This window comes from Thamnophis sirtalis, unplaced genomic scaffold (assembly GCF_051295495.1).
Source record: "Thamnophis sirtalis isolate CommonGarterSnake01/CBP01778 unplaced genomic scaffold, rThaSir2_p1.2 scaffold_8, whole genome shotgun sequence".
Classification (NCBI taxonomy): domain Eukaryota; kingdom Metazoa; phylum Chordata; class Lepidosauria; order Squamata; family Natricidae; genus Thamnophis; species Thamnophis sirtalis.
The window spans coordinates 63,788,062-63,808,092 of NW_028261388.1; the positions used below are offsets into that span (position 1 = coordinate 63,788,062).

The 20,031-nt window shown below is 42.6% G+C and overlaps 1 protein-coding gene across 1 annotated transcript in view; it reads left to right on the forward strand.

Moving 5' to 3' along the window:
- Nucleotides 1-412: 412 nt before the first annotated feature.
- The window catches only part of TMEM47 (transmembrane protein 47), a 46,190-nt gene continuing 26,571 nt past the window's right edge, over nt 413-20,031 (forward strand). Inside the window, exon 1 of the mRNA XM_014067951.2 lies at nt 413-888. Coding sequence (XP_013923426.1) covers nt 663-888 — 226 coding nt within the window. The 5' untranslated portion in view covers nt 413-662. The remainder of the gene's footprint in view (nt 889-20,031) is intronic.

The window sequence follows — 20,031 nt, forward strand, 5'->3', positions numbered from 1 at the left end:
TCTATTTTCAGATCTATTCTACCTAAAATTAATTTCAAGAAACAGAAGCACCAGATTAGCTTCCTTCCCTTTCCAGATGAGAGTTGCTTCCACAGAAGGTTGAACAGAATCCCGAGACTGAACTTCAGGGAGCATGTCAAGTGCTTCTAAATCCACCAAACTACATCCACTAGAAGAGCAGCACCGGGGAAAGTGATCGACGCTATCCTAGGCGCTCTTAGTCTCGCAGGAGCCAAGCGCAGCCAGGAATGCATTGCTGTCAAAAGTTGGGGATTGGCCAAATATCCTTGGGAAGAGCCCGAGGAGGGATCTTTTGGGAAGAAAAACCTAACTTCGCCATTCGAAGAAGATCCTGCTCGGGACTGGTAGAAGCTTCTCACCTTTTCTCTCCTGGAGGAAACCCTGGGAATGACGTCCACCGCTCGAGGCTGCCCTCGTGCCACTCGTCCCGCCCATTCCCCAGAGGGGGAGAAAAGATGGGAGGAGTGATGTGGTGGGTCGAGCCGGGCGGCGCGATCCACGAAGTGGCGACTAGAGAGAGTGGCCGCCTCCTTTTCTGCCGCCACCGTCGCCGCACCTGATCGGCTGGGGCTGGTGGAGCAGAAGCCGCCTCCTTTTATCTGGCTCCAGTAGGGCACCAGTCTCTCAGAATCGCTTCTCCCATGGCTTCAACCGGCAGTGGCGTGGAGGAGGTGCGCGTCTCGGTGTTGACCCCGCTCAAGTTGGTGGGGCTGGTATGCATCTTCCTGGCATTGTGTTTGGATCTGGGAGCCGTACTGAGCCCGGCCTGGGTGACGGCCGATCATCAGTCTTATCTGTCCCTCTGGGAGTCCTGCAACAAACTCGGCAACCCGGAGACATGGCGCTGCAAAACTACCTTGAACAGCGGTGAGAGAGGCCCCAATAAGTCCAGACTGCTTTGGGTGGTTCCCCATTCTTCCCCTTCCGCATCCCAAGCTTTCGGACCCCACCCAATGCAGCAGCGCTCTCCCTCCGACGCCTGGCCACGGTCACCTTTCCTGCTGCCGCTGCTCATAGCCCCGTCGCCCCACCCCGGCATCTTCGTTTTCTTCCCCTCTCTCCTTCCTTTTGCCTCCAATCCTTACCTCTGCGCTTGTCTTCCCCCAGGAACGATCCCCCCCCGCGCCTTTCTCGCAATTTCTTTCTCCCCAAGGAGCTGTTCCTCCCCCCTTTTAGTTCACGCCCAAGTTTTCCGGTGCTCAGATGGGCTTCCATAGCTTCGCTGGCTGTTATGACCCTCTGCAAGCTTCCTCTTTGCCCCGCCATTCGGCCAGCACTCGGTTGCCACCCTTACAAATTACCGGCGCAGCATCGCCTGTTTGGCGAGTCCTTCTTCATTGGGTAGCCACTTTAGAATTAGGTCTGACTTTGACACCAATACACCTTTCTTGACATTATGGCTGAAGTCTTGAGATTCTTCTCTCATCCCAGATTCTACATAGTATCCGCTCTTTATTCAATGATGCAATTATTGTATTATTAAACAATCTTACCTTATTTCCTAACCAACCTCCCTAAACTCAATTTTCTATTTTAATCCTCTAGTGCTTTCTTCTGGATTTAGGCTTTCTGTCTTCTTCCTATTTTTTCAGCAGTCCTCCCATTTTTGTAGCCCCAAGTGAAAGGGGGAAAACCTACATTTATTTAAAAAGAATGCTTTTGGAAAACATCTGTTTTAATAGATTTAATATAACATATAATCTAATAATATAGCATACTCTCTTTGTCTCAGAAATAAAAATGTTGGAGAGATTTAGAGGAGAAAAATAAAGTTTGCAAATCCTTTATATCAGGTGATCACTTGAGAGATTCCATTTGAATATGTAATTATGGAATGAGTTTGAATCATGTCTAATCAAGTGTGCAGGTGATTGAATCAATATTTGGATGTTGTTTCAATTCAGGTCAGTGTTTGTACCTAGCACCTGTTTAACAATCCCTAAACCAACTGATGGCAAAATTTGGCATTCAGCTTCCTTATGGAGCCAAAATAAAGTCACATTTTTTTTTTCTGTCCATGTATGACCTCTTCTATGCCTCATTTCTCATTTCTCTCTCTCCCTCCCCCCCCCATCCTTTGGCTGATTGGTATTTCTCTTATAGTATTTTCTCCAGGGTATCCATGGGTGGGGGGAGAAAGGGAACCTGTCCCAGTGTAAAATCTCTGTAGTTTCAAAGGGGGAGGTTGATTTTTTTCTTCCCTTCAACCAAGTACATGGTTTGCTCAGTCCGCAAACCTGTAGTTTGGATTGTTTTTAATTTTCCACTGTATACAACAATTTAGTAAGTTTAACTCGACTTACCTTAGGTCTAATTTTATTTCAAACCACATCATTATACAATAAAATATGGGTTTTCTATTGGTCCAAATGTGTATCTTACATTTTGTTCTGGCACAAATGGAAATTATTTGCATTGTTCTAAATAACTTTGCTTGGAACCTGTATTGGAAGTCATTTTCTTGTATTTATACCTGTCACTAGTCCCTGAAACATTTGGCCTGAGGTCTTTCTATTGGGTCCTTAAGAATATACATATATTTGAAAGAGACCTTGTACAGCTACTGGGGAGCCAACTTTGTATGAAACGTTTTTTTTCTTCTTTTCTTTCTTCTCTCTCTCCCCCTTATTCTCTTGCCCTACCCTACCCCAACACTGAAATTTATGTAGGAATGTTAGCCCAGACATCTCCTTAGCAACAGGGTTTCTTTGCCCCATTTCTTTCTCTCCTATATAATACCCCCTTGATTGCACAAAATCTTTCAAAAGAATTGGTTGCAAATGTGGGGGGATGAGTTTCAAATCTAGCATTCCTTTTCATCCCCCATATTCTTTTCTTATCTTTAAATAAATTAGTAAATGCTAAATAGTGATTAATAGAGAGTTAAATATTTCCTAACTGCTTCTGATAATTATCCACCTTTTTAGCTGAGGAACTGAAGGTGGTTGCTATGGGTGGCAGATACACTTATGGGCTCATTCCAATTTTCCAGACTCTGAAATTCTCTTAAATTATACTGTACAATCAGTTTACTTATTTTTGTTTTGTTTTTAAAGTATCCTAGGATTTACAAGTTATTAGGAATGAATGTTGAAGTTAATTGAACAAAATTATTCATTGTATTTTGGCTGAAAGTCTGGCTTTGATTGCTCTCTGCAATCTGTGAATCTGCTCATTTGACACATCCACATACGTATATGCTTACCCTTCAAGGACAGTAAGTCCTGTCTATGTACTGGTAAAGATTCTCATTGTGCTTGGTGAGTCCATTATGTGAGTCCATTTCAGGTCCATTATGCTTCATTAGGTTAGTTTACATTGATGCTTATTCTTTTTTATAACATCTTCTATTTTCTCATTCCCATTCCTGCAAAGCCTATTTTGCATAACAAACCTCTTTCCAGGAAGACATTGTAAGTTGTATAACAATTAGATGTGCTTGAAAGGAGAGAGGTTTTCTGTGAAAATGCTTTTTAACTAAGGCCCCAGAGCAAACAATATTGTGAGTGGAGAAACAGAACCACAAGCATAGGGCACTGCCTTAAAATATTTGCTTTGTTTTCTCTTGAAAAACAGCAGCACAAGGGACATTATAAAGGATAGGAATACACTAGAGCCTGCTAAAGCATATCAAAGCTTTAATTGAAAAAAACCCTCTCTCAATTAAACTTGAAGCCCCGATTGCTCACAGAGAGGGCAAATCCATTGTTTTGAATCAAAAATGGTCTTTCTCCAGGTTTGCAGTTCTCTAAGTAATAAACTCTGATCTTACAGGTTTTTTTTAAAATGCAGACTGAATATCAATATATCTCTATTAATACAGAAGAGGAAAAAATGATTTAAAAGTTTAGATGATTTAGAAAAGACCAGTTATAGTTTATTTTCCTGAGAGTAAAAATGATCTATAGCTGGCATCGGTGGGTAGGAATATTTGATAGATTAGTAAAAAATACAATCCCATTTCAATATACCATTTAAAACAAGAAAAATATATCAAAAGGTTTTAATGAAAATCATGTAACTTGTAAATCAGAACAGCCCCTTGATATCTATAACTGTAAATGAAAATCACTAATTAGGATTCGATGCAATTGAGAGCAATAAAATTGGCCACAGGATCCATTCCTATGTTACAACTGAATGCCTTTACACGTATGTTTTCTTTCTTGCAGCATTTAAAATGTACATAATGTAGTCTGGGTAGCATAATTGTACAACACTGTTAAATCCTATGTTCAGAATCCTACATTCCTGAGTGATCCAAACTTTGATGTACCAAGAATAACTACAATGACTAAATGTGGTCTTTCCAAAAAATGATTATTTTGGTGTAAACACATATAAAAAGTCTATGGTGTGCTAAACTGACAGCATAAAACATGCAATAATAAACATTAATAAATAGTATGATAACTTTTTATAATACATTATTATTATTTGGAGTTGGTTTCCTGGTGTTTTATTATATAATGTTTATGCAGCATTTAGATTTCTAAAGATACATTTCTTATTTTTAGAAGGTGTACTGTGCAAACATATATTAATGAATACTTTAAATGTGGCATTTAAAAAATCTTAATTATTTTGATTAATCATTGCAGCCAATTATTTCTTTAAAATAGTGGAATGTGAAATATTTCAGATTCAACTTTCATGAGTTATTATAATACAACATGAATTATACCTGTTGGTATAAGTTTCTGTAAGTTTCTGTTTGTGTGTGTATTCGTAGATTTTCACAGGTGTAGGTATGCTGGTCTTGTTGTATTTGGGTCTTTTCCTGTGTTAGATTGAGATTGTCTTCACAATTTTTCGGTGAGGTCTCACTCGCCATCCTCAGGCTGGAAGGTTGGCTACTGGCCAACCTCCCAGGATGTTGCAGCACAGGACTCAGGATATCACTACACTAGAGCTCAGGATGTCATCACACAGCCCATTACCCAGATCGTTACAACACAAAAGACTAATGCGCATACAGCTAGTAGCTCAGCCACACAGGATATTACGAAACAGCCGACTAATCTGCATACATCAACTCCATCAACTAATCAAGATGTAACAACACAGCCAACCAACCTGCTTACAGCAACAAAGCCATCACTCCACACACCCCCACCAATATTTATAGAAAGACGACAGCTCTGATCATGCTTTGCTCGCACAAGCACGAAGCCGAAGGCATCAGCCTGAAGATGGCGAGTGTGACCTCGTCGAAACGTCACCAAGATACTCTCAATCTTACATGGGAAAAGAACCGAATACGCCAAGACCTGCATACCTGTACCTGTGAAAATCTACGAAAACAAATGTATGTATTTTGTATGTATGTATATATGTATGTATGTATGTATGTATGTATGTATGTATGTATGTATGTATATACACTATATTGCCAAAAGTATTTGCTCACCCATCCACATAATCAGAAGCATTTGTGAGCGAATACATTTGGCAATATAGTGTATATTAAATACCTGATCTATTATATAGTAGGTATTTATACATCACTCTGATTTTTACATTCGTAGTTAGCAGAAGTGCATGTGTCAGCGTTCCAAAATATCATGCAGAATTAAATCAGAGTCAAAGGCAAAACTATCCTTAAAGTTCCCATTTAAGAAGGCAGGAATGTTGGCATTGTGTTATGGAATCCCAATTCTGGAAGTTACATCAGAATCCCACCCAGTTAAAAGTTCATGATCTTGTTCCCACAATCCATCACATAGTCAAATCTTCTTCTTCCACGCTAGCACCTACGCCCAACTGCTTCCGATCAGATGCCAAGGTGTAGAGACAAAAGATGACCGTGAGCTTCTAGAAAGGATTTTTTTATTTTGAAAACAACCCCTTGCTATTCCCCCCACACACACTTAATGAGAGTGTGACAGGCCAAAGATTCTTAAAGGAACTGCTGTAGGCCTGACAGGCGGCCTCTCTTCAAAAGAGAAACAGTTTCTGGAAAAGAAAATTAAAGAAAGGTTACTATATAGACCTAACCACCCCTTCCTCCCCGAGGGGGACCCTTTGGCTTATCAGGGAACTTCTCATGGAATTGTTTCACTAATTTATCTGCCTTTAAATCCCAACTTTTCACCCATGTAGCTTCAGACAAAGGGTACCCCTTCCAATACACCAAATATTGTAAGTGACCCCTATACGTCCTGGAATCTAAGATTTTTTTCACTTCATAATGTGTTTCCCCTTCTACCACTACAGAAGGAGGGGGAGCTTGGGTGGATGGCCTTATGCTAGACTCCATAACAGGTTTTAACAAGCTACAATGGAATACTGGGTAAATTTTCCCTAGAATTCTGGGTAGGCTGAGTCTAACTGTAACTGGGTTAATTATCTTTTCTATTGGGAAAGGACCTAGGAATTTTGGGCCCAATTTCTTGCTAGGCATCCTCAATCTTATGTATTTTGTAGATACAAAAACCTTGTCCCCCACCCGAAAGGGGGGTTGGAGGGAACGTTGTTTATCAGCTTGCTTCTTGTAGGCTTCTGCCGCATCGGTTAGAGCCTTCTTTGTATTTTCCCATCCCTCCTTTAGTGTGTCCATCCATTCATTCAGAGACATGGAGGAGGGAGGTTCTTTAGGCAGCTCAGGCATGGGAATGCACTCCATGCCACTGGTAATCTGAAATGGAGTTAAACCGGTACTGCTGTGGACTGCATTGTTGTATGCCACTTCAGTGAAGGGTAATAAGTCTGACCAGTTGTCTTGCTGATAGTCCACATAACACCGGAGGTATTTTTCCACCATCGCATTGGCCCTCTCTGCTGCGCCATTTGTGCTGGGATGAAATGCTGAGCTGAGTCCTTGTGTGGACCCAATTGATCTGAGGAACTCTCTCCAGAACTTGCCGGTGAACTGAACTCCGCGATCTGAAATGACCCTTTTTGGCCCGTGCAGGCGATAAATGTGTTTCACAAACATTTTTGATAATTTCTTTGCGGATGGCGATGAAATGTGCTTGCATGGAAAACAAATCAATAACTGTCCAGATTACTCTATTACCGCCACTGTCTGGAAGCTCGACGATGAAATCCATGGCGATCTCTTCCCATGGTCGGCTGGGGCTGGCCACTCGTTGTAGTAGTCCAGGGGGCTTTCCCGGCTGGGTTTTCATTGTGGCACAAGTAGCACAGCTTTTGACATAATCTTCCACCTTCGTTTTCATCTTTGACCACCAAAATTGACGTCTGGTGAGGTGGAGTGTTTTTAGGAATCCAAAGTGGCCTCCTGGTTTCGCATCATGACTCCGCTGTAGCACTTGCAACCTCATCCCTGCAGGAACGTACAGCTTGGACCCCTTCCAGGCTAAGCCATCGTTCACCGTTAGGATGTCCTTGTTGTTGTTGAACCACGGGTCCGTCCGGAGAGCTGCTTTCAGCTCGGTCGTCAGCTTATCTTGGCTTCGAGTGGTGACTTGAGCTGCTTTTTGGTGAGAGGGAGATATGATGGGGTGGATAACTTCTTCCTTCTTACTGTCATATTGCGGTTTTCTTGACAGAGCATCTGCTAACAAGGTCTTTCCTGCGGGGATATGTTTAATTTCGAATTTGAACCTTTGGAAGTATTGTGCGCAGCGAACTTGCTTAGGGGATAACCTCCGATGGGCTAAAAGAGCTTCGGGGTTTTTATGATCAGTCTAGACCTCAAATGGTATGTCCCCCCACCTCTAGGAGATGTCTCCAGGTGAGCATGATCCACCTGATCGCGAATGCCTCTTTCTTCCAAATGTGCCACCTTCTTTCAGTAGGGGTGAGTTTCTTGGAGATATAAGCGCATGGCAAGAGGTGGCTTTCTTTACTTTTTTACAGTAGTACTGCAGCTATCGCTACATCACTGGCATCCATCTGGATTATAAATAGTCGCTCTGGGTCAGGATGCTGCAATATGGGCTCTTGGGCAAAGACCCGTTTTAATTTCTCAAAGGCTTTTTGACAGTCCATTGTCCACTTTAGTGATTGGTTTGCTTTTGGCTTTGTTGGGGAACGACTCATCTTTAGTAGCTCAGTTAATGGTAGGGCAATTTCAGCGAAAGTCGGAACGAACTGCCTATAAAAATTCGCAAATCCAAGAAACCTTTGTAGTTGTTTGCAAGTACTTGGAGGTTTCCAATCCAACATCCCTTTTACTTTTCCTAGATCCATTTCTACTCCTTCGTTGGAGGTACGATACCCCAGGTAATCTAGCGAGGTCTTGTGGAACTCACACTTTGACAATTTTGCATAAAGTTTGGCAGCTAGAAGTTTTTTCAGAACTCGCCGCAGTTTCACATGTTCTTTTAGGGTCTCAGAGAAAATCAAGATGTCATCTAAATAAATGAGTACTCCGCGGTACAGGTGGTCATGTAGCACCTCATTTATGTACTGCATGAAGATTGCGGGTGCTCCTTGTAGTCCAAAAGGCATGACTTTGCTCTGGAAGCTTCCCAGGGGATTGTTAAGTGCGGTTTTCCACTCATCCCCTTTTCGGATTCGTATGCGGGAAAATGCCTCTCTCAAGTCCAGTTTGGTGAAGATTTTGCCTTTAGCCAAGTGGTTCAACATATCATTCATGAGGGGGAGGGGATAGGTGTTTTTTCTCATACTGCATTCAAGGCTCGCAGATCTACATAGAGGCGAACTCCACCATCTTTCTTTTCTCTGAAGAACACTGGGGCTGCTACTTTTGACTTTGCTGGTTCAATAAAACCCCTTTTTAAATTGGTGTCGATGTACTTCCTCAATTCAGTCATCTCCTTGGGAGTCATAGAGTACATTTTTGGCTTTGGTAAGGCTACCCCAGGTTTGAAGTCTATCGCACAATCTGTGGGGTGGTGAGGTAGAAGGTAGTTTCCGTCTTCCTCACTGAACACCCCCGCCAAGTCCCAGTAGACCTTTGGGACTCGTTGGATCCCCAGAGGTTTGGTGTCTGCTGCTGGGGCTGCAGGTTCCGGATGGTTTGGGCTGTTGGTTCTAATCGTTCCTGGGTGGCCTTTAGGCTCCACGGTTGCTAACGGCCCAAAATCAATGATCAATTTTCTAACACTGTCTTCCCACTTTAATAGTAGGTACTCACTTGTACAGCCATGCAAGTCCCAAGATAATTGACTCCTGCATTCTAGGAGCTACAATGAATCTGAGGAGCTCATAGTGGCGGCCTATCTTCAACTTGACTAATTCAGTGATCTTTCTGGCCAGAGCGCTCCCAATTAAGGTTCCATCTACTTGCTCAAACCGAATAGGGTGGGTCAGGGGACTTGTGCGTAAACCTAGCTGCTCCACTATTGACATGCTGATTAAGCATCTGGTGCAGCCGGTGTCTATGATTGCCCCAACTTCCCCTTCTACCCCCATTCTGGGCACTTGAAGTTGGGATTTTATCGTAAAGGAGGGAATAGGTGCACTCACCATTGGGTTGTCTTCAGCATTTTCAGCCTCCTCCTCCTCTGAGGCCTGGAGCTTCTTCAATAGCAGGGCTCCCCGCCTCCATTGGCTGCTGTAGTAAACAGGTCTTTTCTTGTGGCTTTCTAGGTTTTTTCTTCATTGCGCTGGCAGGTGGTTGGCACTGTTGTGGAACAGGAGCTGGAGCCAGGCATTCTGTTGCTCTGTGCCCCATCTGACCGCATCAGTAACACTTTATAAAGGCCCCACAAGGGGTTGGTGGAGGCTTTTCAGCTTGCTGCCTCTGCGTACGTTGGCCCAATGGTTTTTTGGCAGGGGTTCCAGTACCAGGCTTTTGATAAGTGTTAATCTCGTGGTCTAATATGATTGCAGTGGTGTACCAATCTTGGAGACGTTCTGGGATCCCCCTTACGGGACAAGCTTCTTTCAGTTTGGGATCTAAGGCCTTTTTGAATGTGTAGACCAAGAATCTTTCTGGCCAGTAGCATAGTCTCCCAGCTATTCTCCGGAACTCCCAAACTAATTCCTTCACGGGATGACCAGCCTGTCGCAATTCGTGGATCTGGTCTTCAGCATTCACATTTTGGGCCACATCGCTAAACCTAGCATGCATCAGTTGGATGAACCCATTTATATTATCTAGCTCAGGAGTCGCTTCCTCATGGAGCTCTGCTATCCACTACGCAGCCTCCTTCATTCATCCCCTCTGCTATTTCTTGGATCAACTCTCGATCAGACGGGGAATTGTGGCCCCACTACGCCCATACTCGATTCAGGAAATAAGCCAGTTTATCTGGGGTCCCATTGAATGTTGCATGAAACTGTGGGGGTGTGGGAGGAGGGGGTGCTGGTGGTTGAACAGGGGCAGCTTGTTGGTCTGCTGCTGGGGGTGGTAAGCCCCTCTGTTGACCCACACCCATCGGTTGGGCAAAAGCCTGTGGAGGCATTGCTGGGGGGGGGGGGGCTGGACCCAGTGGTGGTCCCATTCCCTGGGTTTGTCCAGGAGCAGTTATCTGGGAAGGTGCCATCTGCTGGGAGAGAGCAGGCATCCCTTGACATTGAGCCCATCCATGACCTGGGAAGAAAGCCCACCCTTGATTTGCTTGATTCATGGGTTTGGAGTCACCCCTTTGCAGCTGTGGGGAGGTGCATGTGTTTTAGGCCCCTTTCTGCCAACTGGATTGACCTCCCCTATTTGGAGGGAGGTCTGGTTGCATTCCAGAAGGAGGGAGGGGTGCTGATGTGACTGCTCTAGGCATTACCCCAGCAGCAAGGGTGTGGGTTGATTCATTAGTTACTGTATGGAAGGAGCCAACATCTCCACTCCACTGTGTAGAAATTTCTCTGCTAGGAAAGGAGAATGTGGGCGGTGCCAGATTCCACTGAGGGGTCCCTGAAGAGGGGAGTGTTTTTATTTCACTCACGTTTAGCCATAGGAAATGGTCTGGAAGGCCCATTAGAGAAGGGCTGCGGGTGGGTGACTGAGTTCTCCATTCATCAGATCTTCTGGTCATCGTCTAGTCGTCTGTTGGAGTTTCCCTGGCAACCCCTCTTGTTCTAGCAGGCATTCCTTAGAAGTCATAAATCTTGAGGCATCATCGCGGAACTCCTTTCCCCGGGCTCCCAATTGGTATTCCCTTTCCTTAATCTCTGCAGCTTCAACTATTTCTTTAGAAGGCACATATTGAGTCTCGGCCAATATAAGCAAGCCGTTATTTTTGGCTTTCTCAGCTGCATTTTTTTCTTCCTCCATCTTCACTGTATTTTCATACTGCCCAGTGTTGGGTCAGAACTGGGATTCAGTACCCCCTGACAGCTTCCCAGCTTGGGATGCTGATAACTTATCTTAAGGGAGAATTGGGATAATGTCAGCATTCCAAATATCATGCAGAATTAAATCAGAGTCAAAGGCAAAACTATCCTTAAAGTTCCAATTTAATAAGACAGGCATGTTTGGCATCCTGCTATGGAATCCCAATTCTGGAAGTTACATCAGAATCCCACCCAGTTAAAAGTTCATGATCTTGTCCCCACACCCACAGTCCATCACATGGTCCAATCTTCTTCTTCCACGCTAACACCTATGCCCAACTGCTTCCGATCAGGTGCCAAGGTGCGGAGACAAAAGATGACCTTGAGCTTCTAGAAAGGAATTTTTTATTTTGAAAACAAAACATTCTACCCCTTGCTATTCCCCTCCCCTTAATGAGAATGTGACAGGCCAAAGATTCTTAAAGGAACCGCTGCAGGCCTGACAGCATGTTTTACATGAGAACCATTACACAAAAGCAAAACTGACAATACAAAGCAGCTCTCTTCGTGATGCTTGTAGACCATAACTTTAAATGAACTGTGGCAATGGATATTTGCAAATAGCCCAGCAAGACTGGTAGTCACTCTATATTGCTCTTTCTTGTTTACTGTGAAAATCTTAAAGAATGTAAATTGAATTTTGTTAAGGCTAAAATATAATACCTAGGGGAAAAAAGTTAATATAAAAAATACCAAAGCAACCGCCATATTTAATTTTAATTTTTATAGATTTCTTTTTAAAGCTTTCTAGAGCATAACATATAAGTGTGTATTTCTGTGTGTGTGTACACATACATACAAATGCACAAACACACACACATTCACATATACATGCCTAAATCAAACAATTTAATGGTATGAAATATACTGTATAATGGTTTCAGTGCCGAAGGCCATGGACTGTAATCTATAATGCTGGTCCAGTGAGGTAGATTTTTCTCAGCTTCCCAGTCCAGGACTGAAGGAAAGTCAACAGCTCCAGTTTGTCCAGCCAGCTTCTGTATTTAAAGTAAGATTAGACTTGGTATCTCTCCATTTGTAGTCTAACAAAGAACTGCCAAACTATTGGTTCTTGTTAATGATATAGATATAGATAAAGAAGATAGATAGATAGATAGATAGATAGATAGATAGATAGATAGATAGATAGATAGATAGATAGATAGGTAGATAGATGATAGATAGATAGATAGATAGATAGATAGATAGATAGATAGATAGATAGATAATATACAGATGGATGGACAGACAAACCACCCTATGTTCAGAATATTAGATCAACTTTTTTAACAGAAGGATAATTTTTCTTTTAAGTGAAGACATTTAATGTCTTCATGTGATCAACTGCGTATATGGGCCTAGAAAAGAACTTGTGATTGCAAAAAATCCCAATTTTGTACCATGCACAAAATATTTATGTAACATTTGTAAGATTGTTTACACTGTTTAGTCCACAAAAGGTAAACTAAATATGGCTTTTGAATTGTTTTAACCTTTCAGTGCTAGTTGGATGTAAAGACTATATATAGCAGGAGTCCCCAACCTCTGGTCCATGGACTGGTACTAGTCCATGGAATGCCAGAAACTGGACAGCACAAACAAGCTAACCCCTATCTGTATGATGCATGTAGCACAAAAAACCATGTGCTCTCATGTCCATGGAAAAACCTTTCTCCATGGAACCAGTCCCTGGTGCCCAAAAGCATTGGGGGCCACTGATATATAGCATCTGGGGAAGAGATGTTGAGACTCTAGAAAGAGTACAGAAAAGAGCAACAAAGATGATTAGGGTCTGGAGGCTAAAACATATGAAGAACTGTTGCAGGAATTGGGTATGTCCAGTTTACTTAAAAGAAGGATTAGGGGTGTTCCAATATCCAAGGGGCTGTCATGAAGAAGGGGTCAATCTATTCTCCAAAGCACCAAAAGGCAGGACAAGAAGCAATGGATTGAAATTAATCAAGGAGAGAATCAACCTAGAACTAAGGAGAAATTTCTGACAATTAAAATAATTAATAAGTGGAACGACTGTCCTCCAAAAGTTGTAGGTGCTCCAACACTGGAGTTTTTAAGAAAAGATTGGACAACCATTTGTCTGAAATGGTATAGGGTTTTCTGCTTCAGTGGGGGTTGGACTAGAAGACCTCCAAAGTCTCTTCCAACTCTGTTTTTCTATTATGAAGTATCAGGATACTTCAGTTGTGTCATCAGTTAGGGGGAATTACTTGATGAGCTTAAAAAATGTTCAGAGGGAAAAAAAGAAGAAAAGTAATATCAATAGTTGTTATTATCTCTAGTCAAGGAAACCAAGGTTAGAAAACTCTAGAGTCAATGATTACTTGACTTTTATTGGTAAATTAAGGAATGTAGGTACTGATCAGCAGTTGTTGTAGTCCTGAATATCACTGTGAAATGTTATGCAATGACATGAGCAAATCATCCCTGTCATCATTAGGATCCTCATCATCTCCAATGCCCAAAGTTCATTTCAGCAAGATCTCTCAAGATTTTGTGCAAGTGTGCCAGAATCTTCCTATATACGATTATTATACATGGCTCATCAGATTTAGAAAACTCTGGTAATTTTTATTATTATTTGGGGGAACATCAGGTAGATGCCATAACATTCATGAGCACTATATTGCCGACTTCTGAAAAGTGGCATAACTCTATTTCTTGACCCAATGAATAAATACAGTATATACACATAGGAGTAAGAGATGCAGGAACTTGATATCTTTTCCTGTGGTTTTTTGCACTGAAAATCTTTAACATTAACTAAACTTCAGCATAATTTTGAGAGAATATAAGCAGTGCTTTGCTAGACTAGATCCCTGGTCTATCTATTCCAATAATCTGTTCTCACAGTGATTACCAATTAGTCCACTTGTCTCCCAGCAGAAGGTCTTCATAGTTAGTTACACTGCCATCAAGGTTATAGCCATTGATTCCCATGACACCCATGTACTGGTCCAACCCTTTCCTTGAAACCAATCAAACTAGAAGCTAACACTATATCTTGTGATAGCGAATTCCAAAATCCGTTTCATTGAGTGATCATTGGCTCTATTATCCTGGAAAGGGGGAAACAGTTTTTCCTTGTCTGCTTTATCCACATCATGCATTATTTTATATACCTCAAGCAATAGCAATAGCAATAGCAATAGCAGTTAGACTTATATACCGCTTCATAGGGCTTTCAGCCCTCTCTAAGCGGTTTACAGAGTCAGCATATTGCCCCCAACAACAATCCGGGTCCTCATTTTACCCACCTCGGAAGGATGGAAGGCTGAGTCAACCCTGAGCCGGTGAGATTTGAACAGCCGAACTGCAGAACTGCAGTCAGCTGAAGTAGCCTGCAGTGCTGCATTTAACCACTGCGCCACCTCGGCTCTATCATACAGCTTCTCATTCTACTCCTTTCTATAATAAAAATGCCCACAGTTGATACTTTCATTGAACTGTTAATATTTAATCCAAGATCTCATCACAATTTTTATCTAATGATTAAGAAGGAAGAATGAATAACGAATTACAACAATAGTACCTTCTTCAAATTAGTTAGAAGTTATTTTTACAGATTCAGTTCCTTAGAATGAACAGCATAGGAGCATCACTGCTCAGTCTGTCAGGGTTCAAAGCTATTCTTCATTTTCCCATTATAAAGAAAATTGCTCTCTCATAGCATTCATAAGAAAATGTACAACCATGGTTATTGTTATTTTATTATGAAAATAGTTTGGTTACACAAGCCTTTGAAGCAGTTCAGATTACAGTTTTAAGGGCCTTTCTCCAAGTATTCCAGTGGGCCTCCAACCATAAGATTGGAATCTTCATTAATTTTCCTAGGGTACAGTATGTGACTCTGCAGGTAAAAAGGTGCATCTGGTTATAGTTATCTAATAATGTTCTGATAACAGATTATCTCATTTTACACACAACTGCATGTTTTTTTTAGAATTAAGGGAACTTGACAGATATCAAATATTGTGACTTTTGATCTCATTGTCTAATCTTGCTTAGTTAAGAAAGAGATTGGTTAGATTTAAAACAATATGTTCAACATTTTGTGGTATTCTATGGGCCTGTTTGGGAGCTAATTTTACAGGAGAATGTTTAGGAAATATACTTTGCAATTCCATTAGTGAATTTTCATCCTTGCTTGATTTATTGTTTTGCATTTCTCAGTTTCAGAAGCAAGATTTCCAATGACTCCAATCCAAATATGACTGACCAAACTCCTTAGAGAAAATAGAAACAGTTTTTAATGCAACAGTTCTTGGGCAATGCCTTGTTGTCAGTGACGTGCGGTGAAGCTTCTGGCTGGTGAGGCAAAACGAAAGAAAGCGGCTCCCCCCCCCCGCAGCAGGCTGGAGCGAGAGCCGCGGTCTCCCAGCCAGCAGCCCCAGGAGGAAACGGTGAAGAGGGGTGGGGGGGTGTTCCAAGAAGCCCCCTCCCCTTTTGGCACTCCGCAAGGCCTGCCAGAGCTCTGGGAGAAAGCGGCGGGAGCGGAATGCTGTCATCTATTGCCAGAAAGTCCGGCGAGGGAAGCGGGGCTCGTGGAGACTCGCTCGCAGCCGGCTTCTCTGGAGTGGAGGGATCCGCTCCGCTTCTATCGCCCCCCCCTCCACTCCAGAGAAGCCGGCTGCGAGCGAGTCTCCACGAGCCCCGCTTCCCTCGCCGGACTTTCTGGCAATAGATGACAGCATTCCGCTCCCGCCGCTTTCTCCCAGAGCTCCGGCAGGCCTTGCAGAGTGCCAAAAAGGGGAGGGGGCTTCTTGGAACACCCCCCCACCCCTCTTCGCCCTTTCCTCCTGGGGCTGCTGGCTGGGAGATAGAACCAGGGCTGCAAACACCCTCCCCACCCCTCTTCGCCTTTCGCCTCCACGGTTACTCCTCGCCCCCCACCTCCTCCATCCCCAAGTCTGTGTCTGCTAGGCGTCTCGTGTTTATGCCCGCCATAAACATGAGACGCCTGGTGGACACAGCGGGGGGGATGGAGGAGGCGGGGGGGGCGAGGTGGCAGCCGGCAAAGAAAGGGGAGAGGAGGAGGAGGAAAGGAAGAGGGGAGCAGGATGGGGAGGGAGAGGGCTGCCCCTCTCTTCTCAAACAAACAAGGCTCCCCTCCCTGCGTCTGCTCCTTCCCTCTCTTCTCAAACAAACTCTCTCTCAAATTGAGAGAGAGTTTGTTTGAGTGAAGTTAAGAAACACACACACACACACAGAGAGAGAGAGACAATAAAAACAAATGACAATTACTTAAATTACAAATAAATTGAATTCCTCCCCCCTGCCCCCTCCCTCTGACCAACATACCTTCCAGCTACGCCAAAATTCCAGATTCGGTCTAGCCAGGCTCCAGGGCCAGGCAGGCTAGGATAGTGGCTCCTAGAGCCACCACGTGCCCTCTGCAGGAAGAGGCCCGAGAACTATGGGCCTCATTTGCATACTAATTTTTTTGCTTTTAACCCTTGGTTAACCCTTAAAAGGCAAAAAAATCCTTATGCAAAGGAGGCCCCGAGTTCTCTGGTCTCCTCCTATACTTAAACACTATGTACACTTCAAATCACTGTGAGTTGAAGTCTGGTAGCAACTAGCTTGGCCTTAATTATTTTAGAAAAAAATATTTAAAATTCCTTCCTTTTCCTGAGGAGACTGGTGAGGCCCTGCCTCCCCTGCCTCTAGTGAGTGCACGTCCCTGCTTGTTGTATTGTGTGCCCCATTGCAGTAACAGGATAAGGCAGAGTGATGAATGTAGAGGGGTGGAGGGTGGAGCTAATAGTGAGATGCTGTAATGCTAGTTTTGTCATTTTAACAAAGGCAACAAGAACCTATAAATAACTATCATACTGACTTAATAATTAGGCTTCGGATGTACAGGGATGATAGACTGGATGAAAAGTTGAGCTTCTTCCTTTTAGATGGCAGTTTGGCAAATATATTAAAAAAGAATTGCAAAATATCTTGTAGTTTCTACCACTACAGCATGATTGTCTAGCAATCTTGGATAATTTTTTTTATTTGACCCAATTTGCTTCCTCCCTACTTTTATTCATATCTTACTGTTTTAATACTCTTTGCTTTTTCCTAATTAGCAGCTACTCTTTTTTAATTATTTCAGACTATGTATCTCTTGTATATGTTGTACATCTCCTTGGATTGTTCATGTTTGGGCTGGTTTTTTTCAGAAACGATTAAACTACTTGAAAGCATATTTTTAACAAATAGAGGAATCTTCAGTGAAGTGTATACCACAATAATTTATTTTGTTGAAACTGCTGCTGTGTAGCAGTTAAAATTTTAATGCTTCCTACACATTTAAATACTTTTTAATTGGACTTCCAAAGTTTAAAAGATGCTTTTACTGCTAGTGATAATATAAGTAGACTAAATATTTTATGAGGTTTATATTTAGAATCAAGTAGATAGCAACCTTGAATCACATTGTGTTTATCTTTTGCAAAAAGATAATACAATAGGATTTCTATTCTATTAAGTCATAAAAGTGATTTGCAGCATCATATTATTTTATATGACTTTGCTTTCTTCAATAACATAACAGGTGACATTCTGCAGTAATCCCAACAACTTTTCATAAATGAATTTAATATCTAATCAATGCATATGCATTCAAAATGGCAGCAACAGAGGAAGCACAGTTACATTGCAGAGAGTTAAAAGAAGATAAAAGTTACTATTAAAGTAAGATAAATGATAGGAGGAGGGGTGGAGAGGGAAAGACAAATCATAGACTAAATCATAGAGAAAGAAAAAAAGAGGAGAAAGGAAAAGGAGAGGAAAGACTGGAGAAATAGGAGGAAAACAATCCACAGTGAACTTGACCTGTTGAGAGAAGCCCAGCTGCACCCAAGAGGCCTACCCAAGAGCCCTGAGGCTGGTGGAGAACAATGAGTTGAGCGGGTGAGCGAGTGGGGCCCAGCTGTGGAGCAGGGAGGAAAACCATCCATGAGGCAGAAAGGTAAGCCAACTGAAGGCAAAACAATGACCAGCAGAGAAGGAAAAGGTGAGTCGGTGAGAGAAGGAGAGCAGCAGGGAAGAAGAGATGAAAGGTGAACTTGCCATGGGCCATCCGGGCAATCCTGTTGCTGGGAGAAGCAGCAGAAACAGGAGCCACATGGCTGAGGAGCCAGGAGCAGTGGCAATGCAGCAGTAAGGAGCAACACAGTGAAGCAGATCCTGAGAGAAGTATGGAAAGCAATGGGAGAGCAAGCATTGATGCAACCGGAGGCTGCCACTGTGGTGGAGTATTTCAGCACAGCAGATCAGTGAAGCAGTGACTGAGAATGGCAGCAGAGCAGTGTGACAAACTAACAGGTGAGGGGAGGGGGAGAAAGCCAAAGACTGAAAAAAGCAGGGAGAGCTGAATACCCATTAGAATCAGGAGGAAAGCAAGTAGGAAAGGAGGATTAAAAGACAACACAGGACACAAGGCAAAAGAAAATCAAACGCAAGTAGACAGTAGCAAGTATGGAACATACTGAATAAAGGCAGAGAAATAAGAGAGAAATCAAGCTCATAAGAAAGCAGGGAAGGAAAGGATCACAAGAACAAATGGGCAATCAAAGAACATTCCAGTACAATGTTAAGAACAAACCTCTCACTAAAGCCCACTCAACACACACAAAAAAATTAAATTGGACAATCTAAATGATCTGTTAGAACCTTAGATTTTTAAACTAGACAAATTGAACCATAGAACTTTAAATCCTTAAAGTAGACATTCTTTAAATGTTAGAACCTTAAACTTTTATAGCTAGACTTAAGTTCCCCAAATTTTAAATTTTAAATGATTTGTTATAATATCTGTATTCCAAATTGGTCATTTTCCCCTTTTAAAAATATGTGGTAAAACCCTCTACACTTTCACTCTCATATTTTTTTAATCCACTCATGGAAGAAGAAACTGATATTATTGTGATCTGCAGAACATGTTCCATGTATATACTTATATCCATAGAATACCCAAGCTACATATGTACCAAATGTAAATTAATCAAGTTACTAGAAGAAAAAGGAAAGGGTCTACAGCAGTGTTGGCTAACCTTTTTATTGTTGGGTGCCAAAAATGTGAGGGTGTGCGCATGATTGCGTGCATGCCGGCACCCATAATGCAAAACACTCCCCCCCCACATACGTATGCACGCACAACCACCACCACCCCGCTCCCCCCCCCCCCGGCACGCTGCACTGCTCACCTCCAAGCTGACCTTGATATTTCCTCTGGAGGAGGCCGTTTTCGCCCTCCCCAGACTCCAGAGGCTTTCCTAAAGCCTGGGGAGGGTGAAAACTGCCTCCTCCAGTACTCTGAAAGGCCGAAAATCAGCTAGCCAGCAAGAAATCACTCTGGAGCTCACAGCTTGCATACAGGCAGATATGGCTCCGCATGCCATCTGTGGCATGCATGCCATAAGTTCGCCATCACGGGTCAAGAGAAAACTTTAACCACTCTGAAACTTGACCTACAAAATGAGAAACCCCAAAATTAATATGCCCAAATTGAACATAATAATGTCCAAACAACTTCTAAAAGAATGGACTCCTTAGAGGAAGAAGACGGATGGAAACATGTCACTCATAGAAAAAAAACCACAAGCCTAGTACAAAACCTATGTCCAAACCAACCCACTCTGATGCAGCCCCACTGGTGCTAAACAATCAATTTGATGGACTCTCACTAAAAGAAAACATGCAGACTAATAGAAAAGAAGCACCAACAAATGCTTCTGTGATAGATAGAAAAACACCCCAAACCTCCCTAGGAAAAAAAGGTGAGTGTTGGTGATA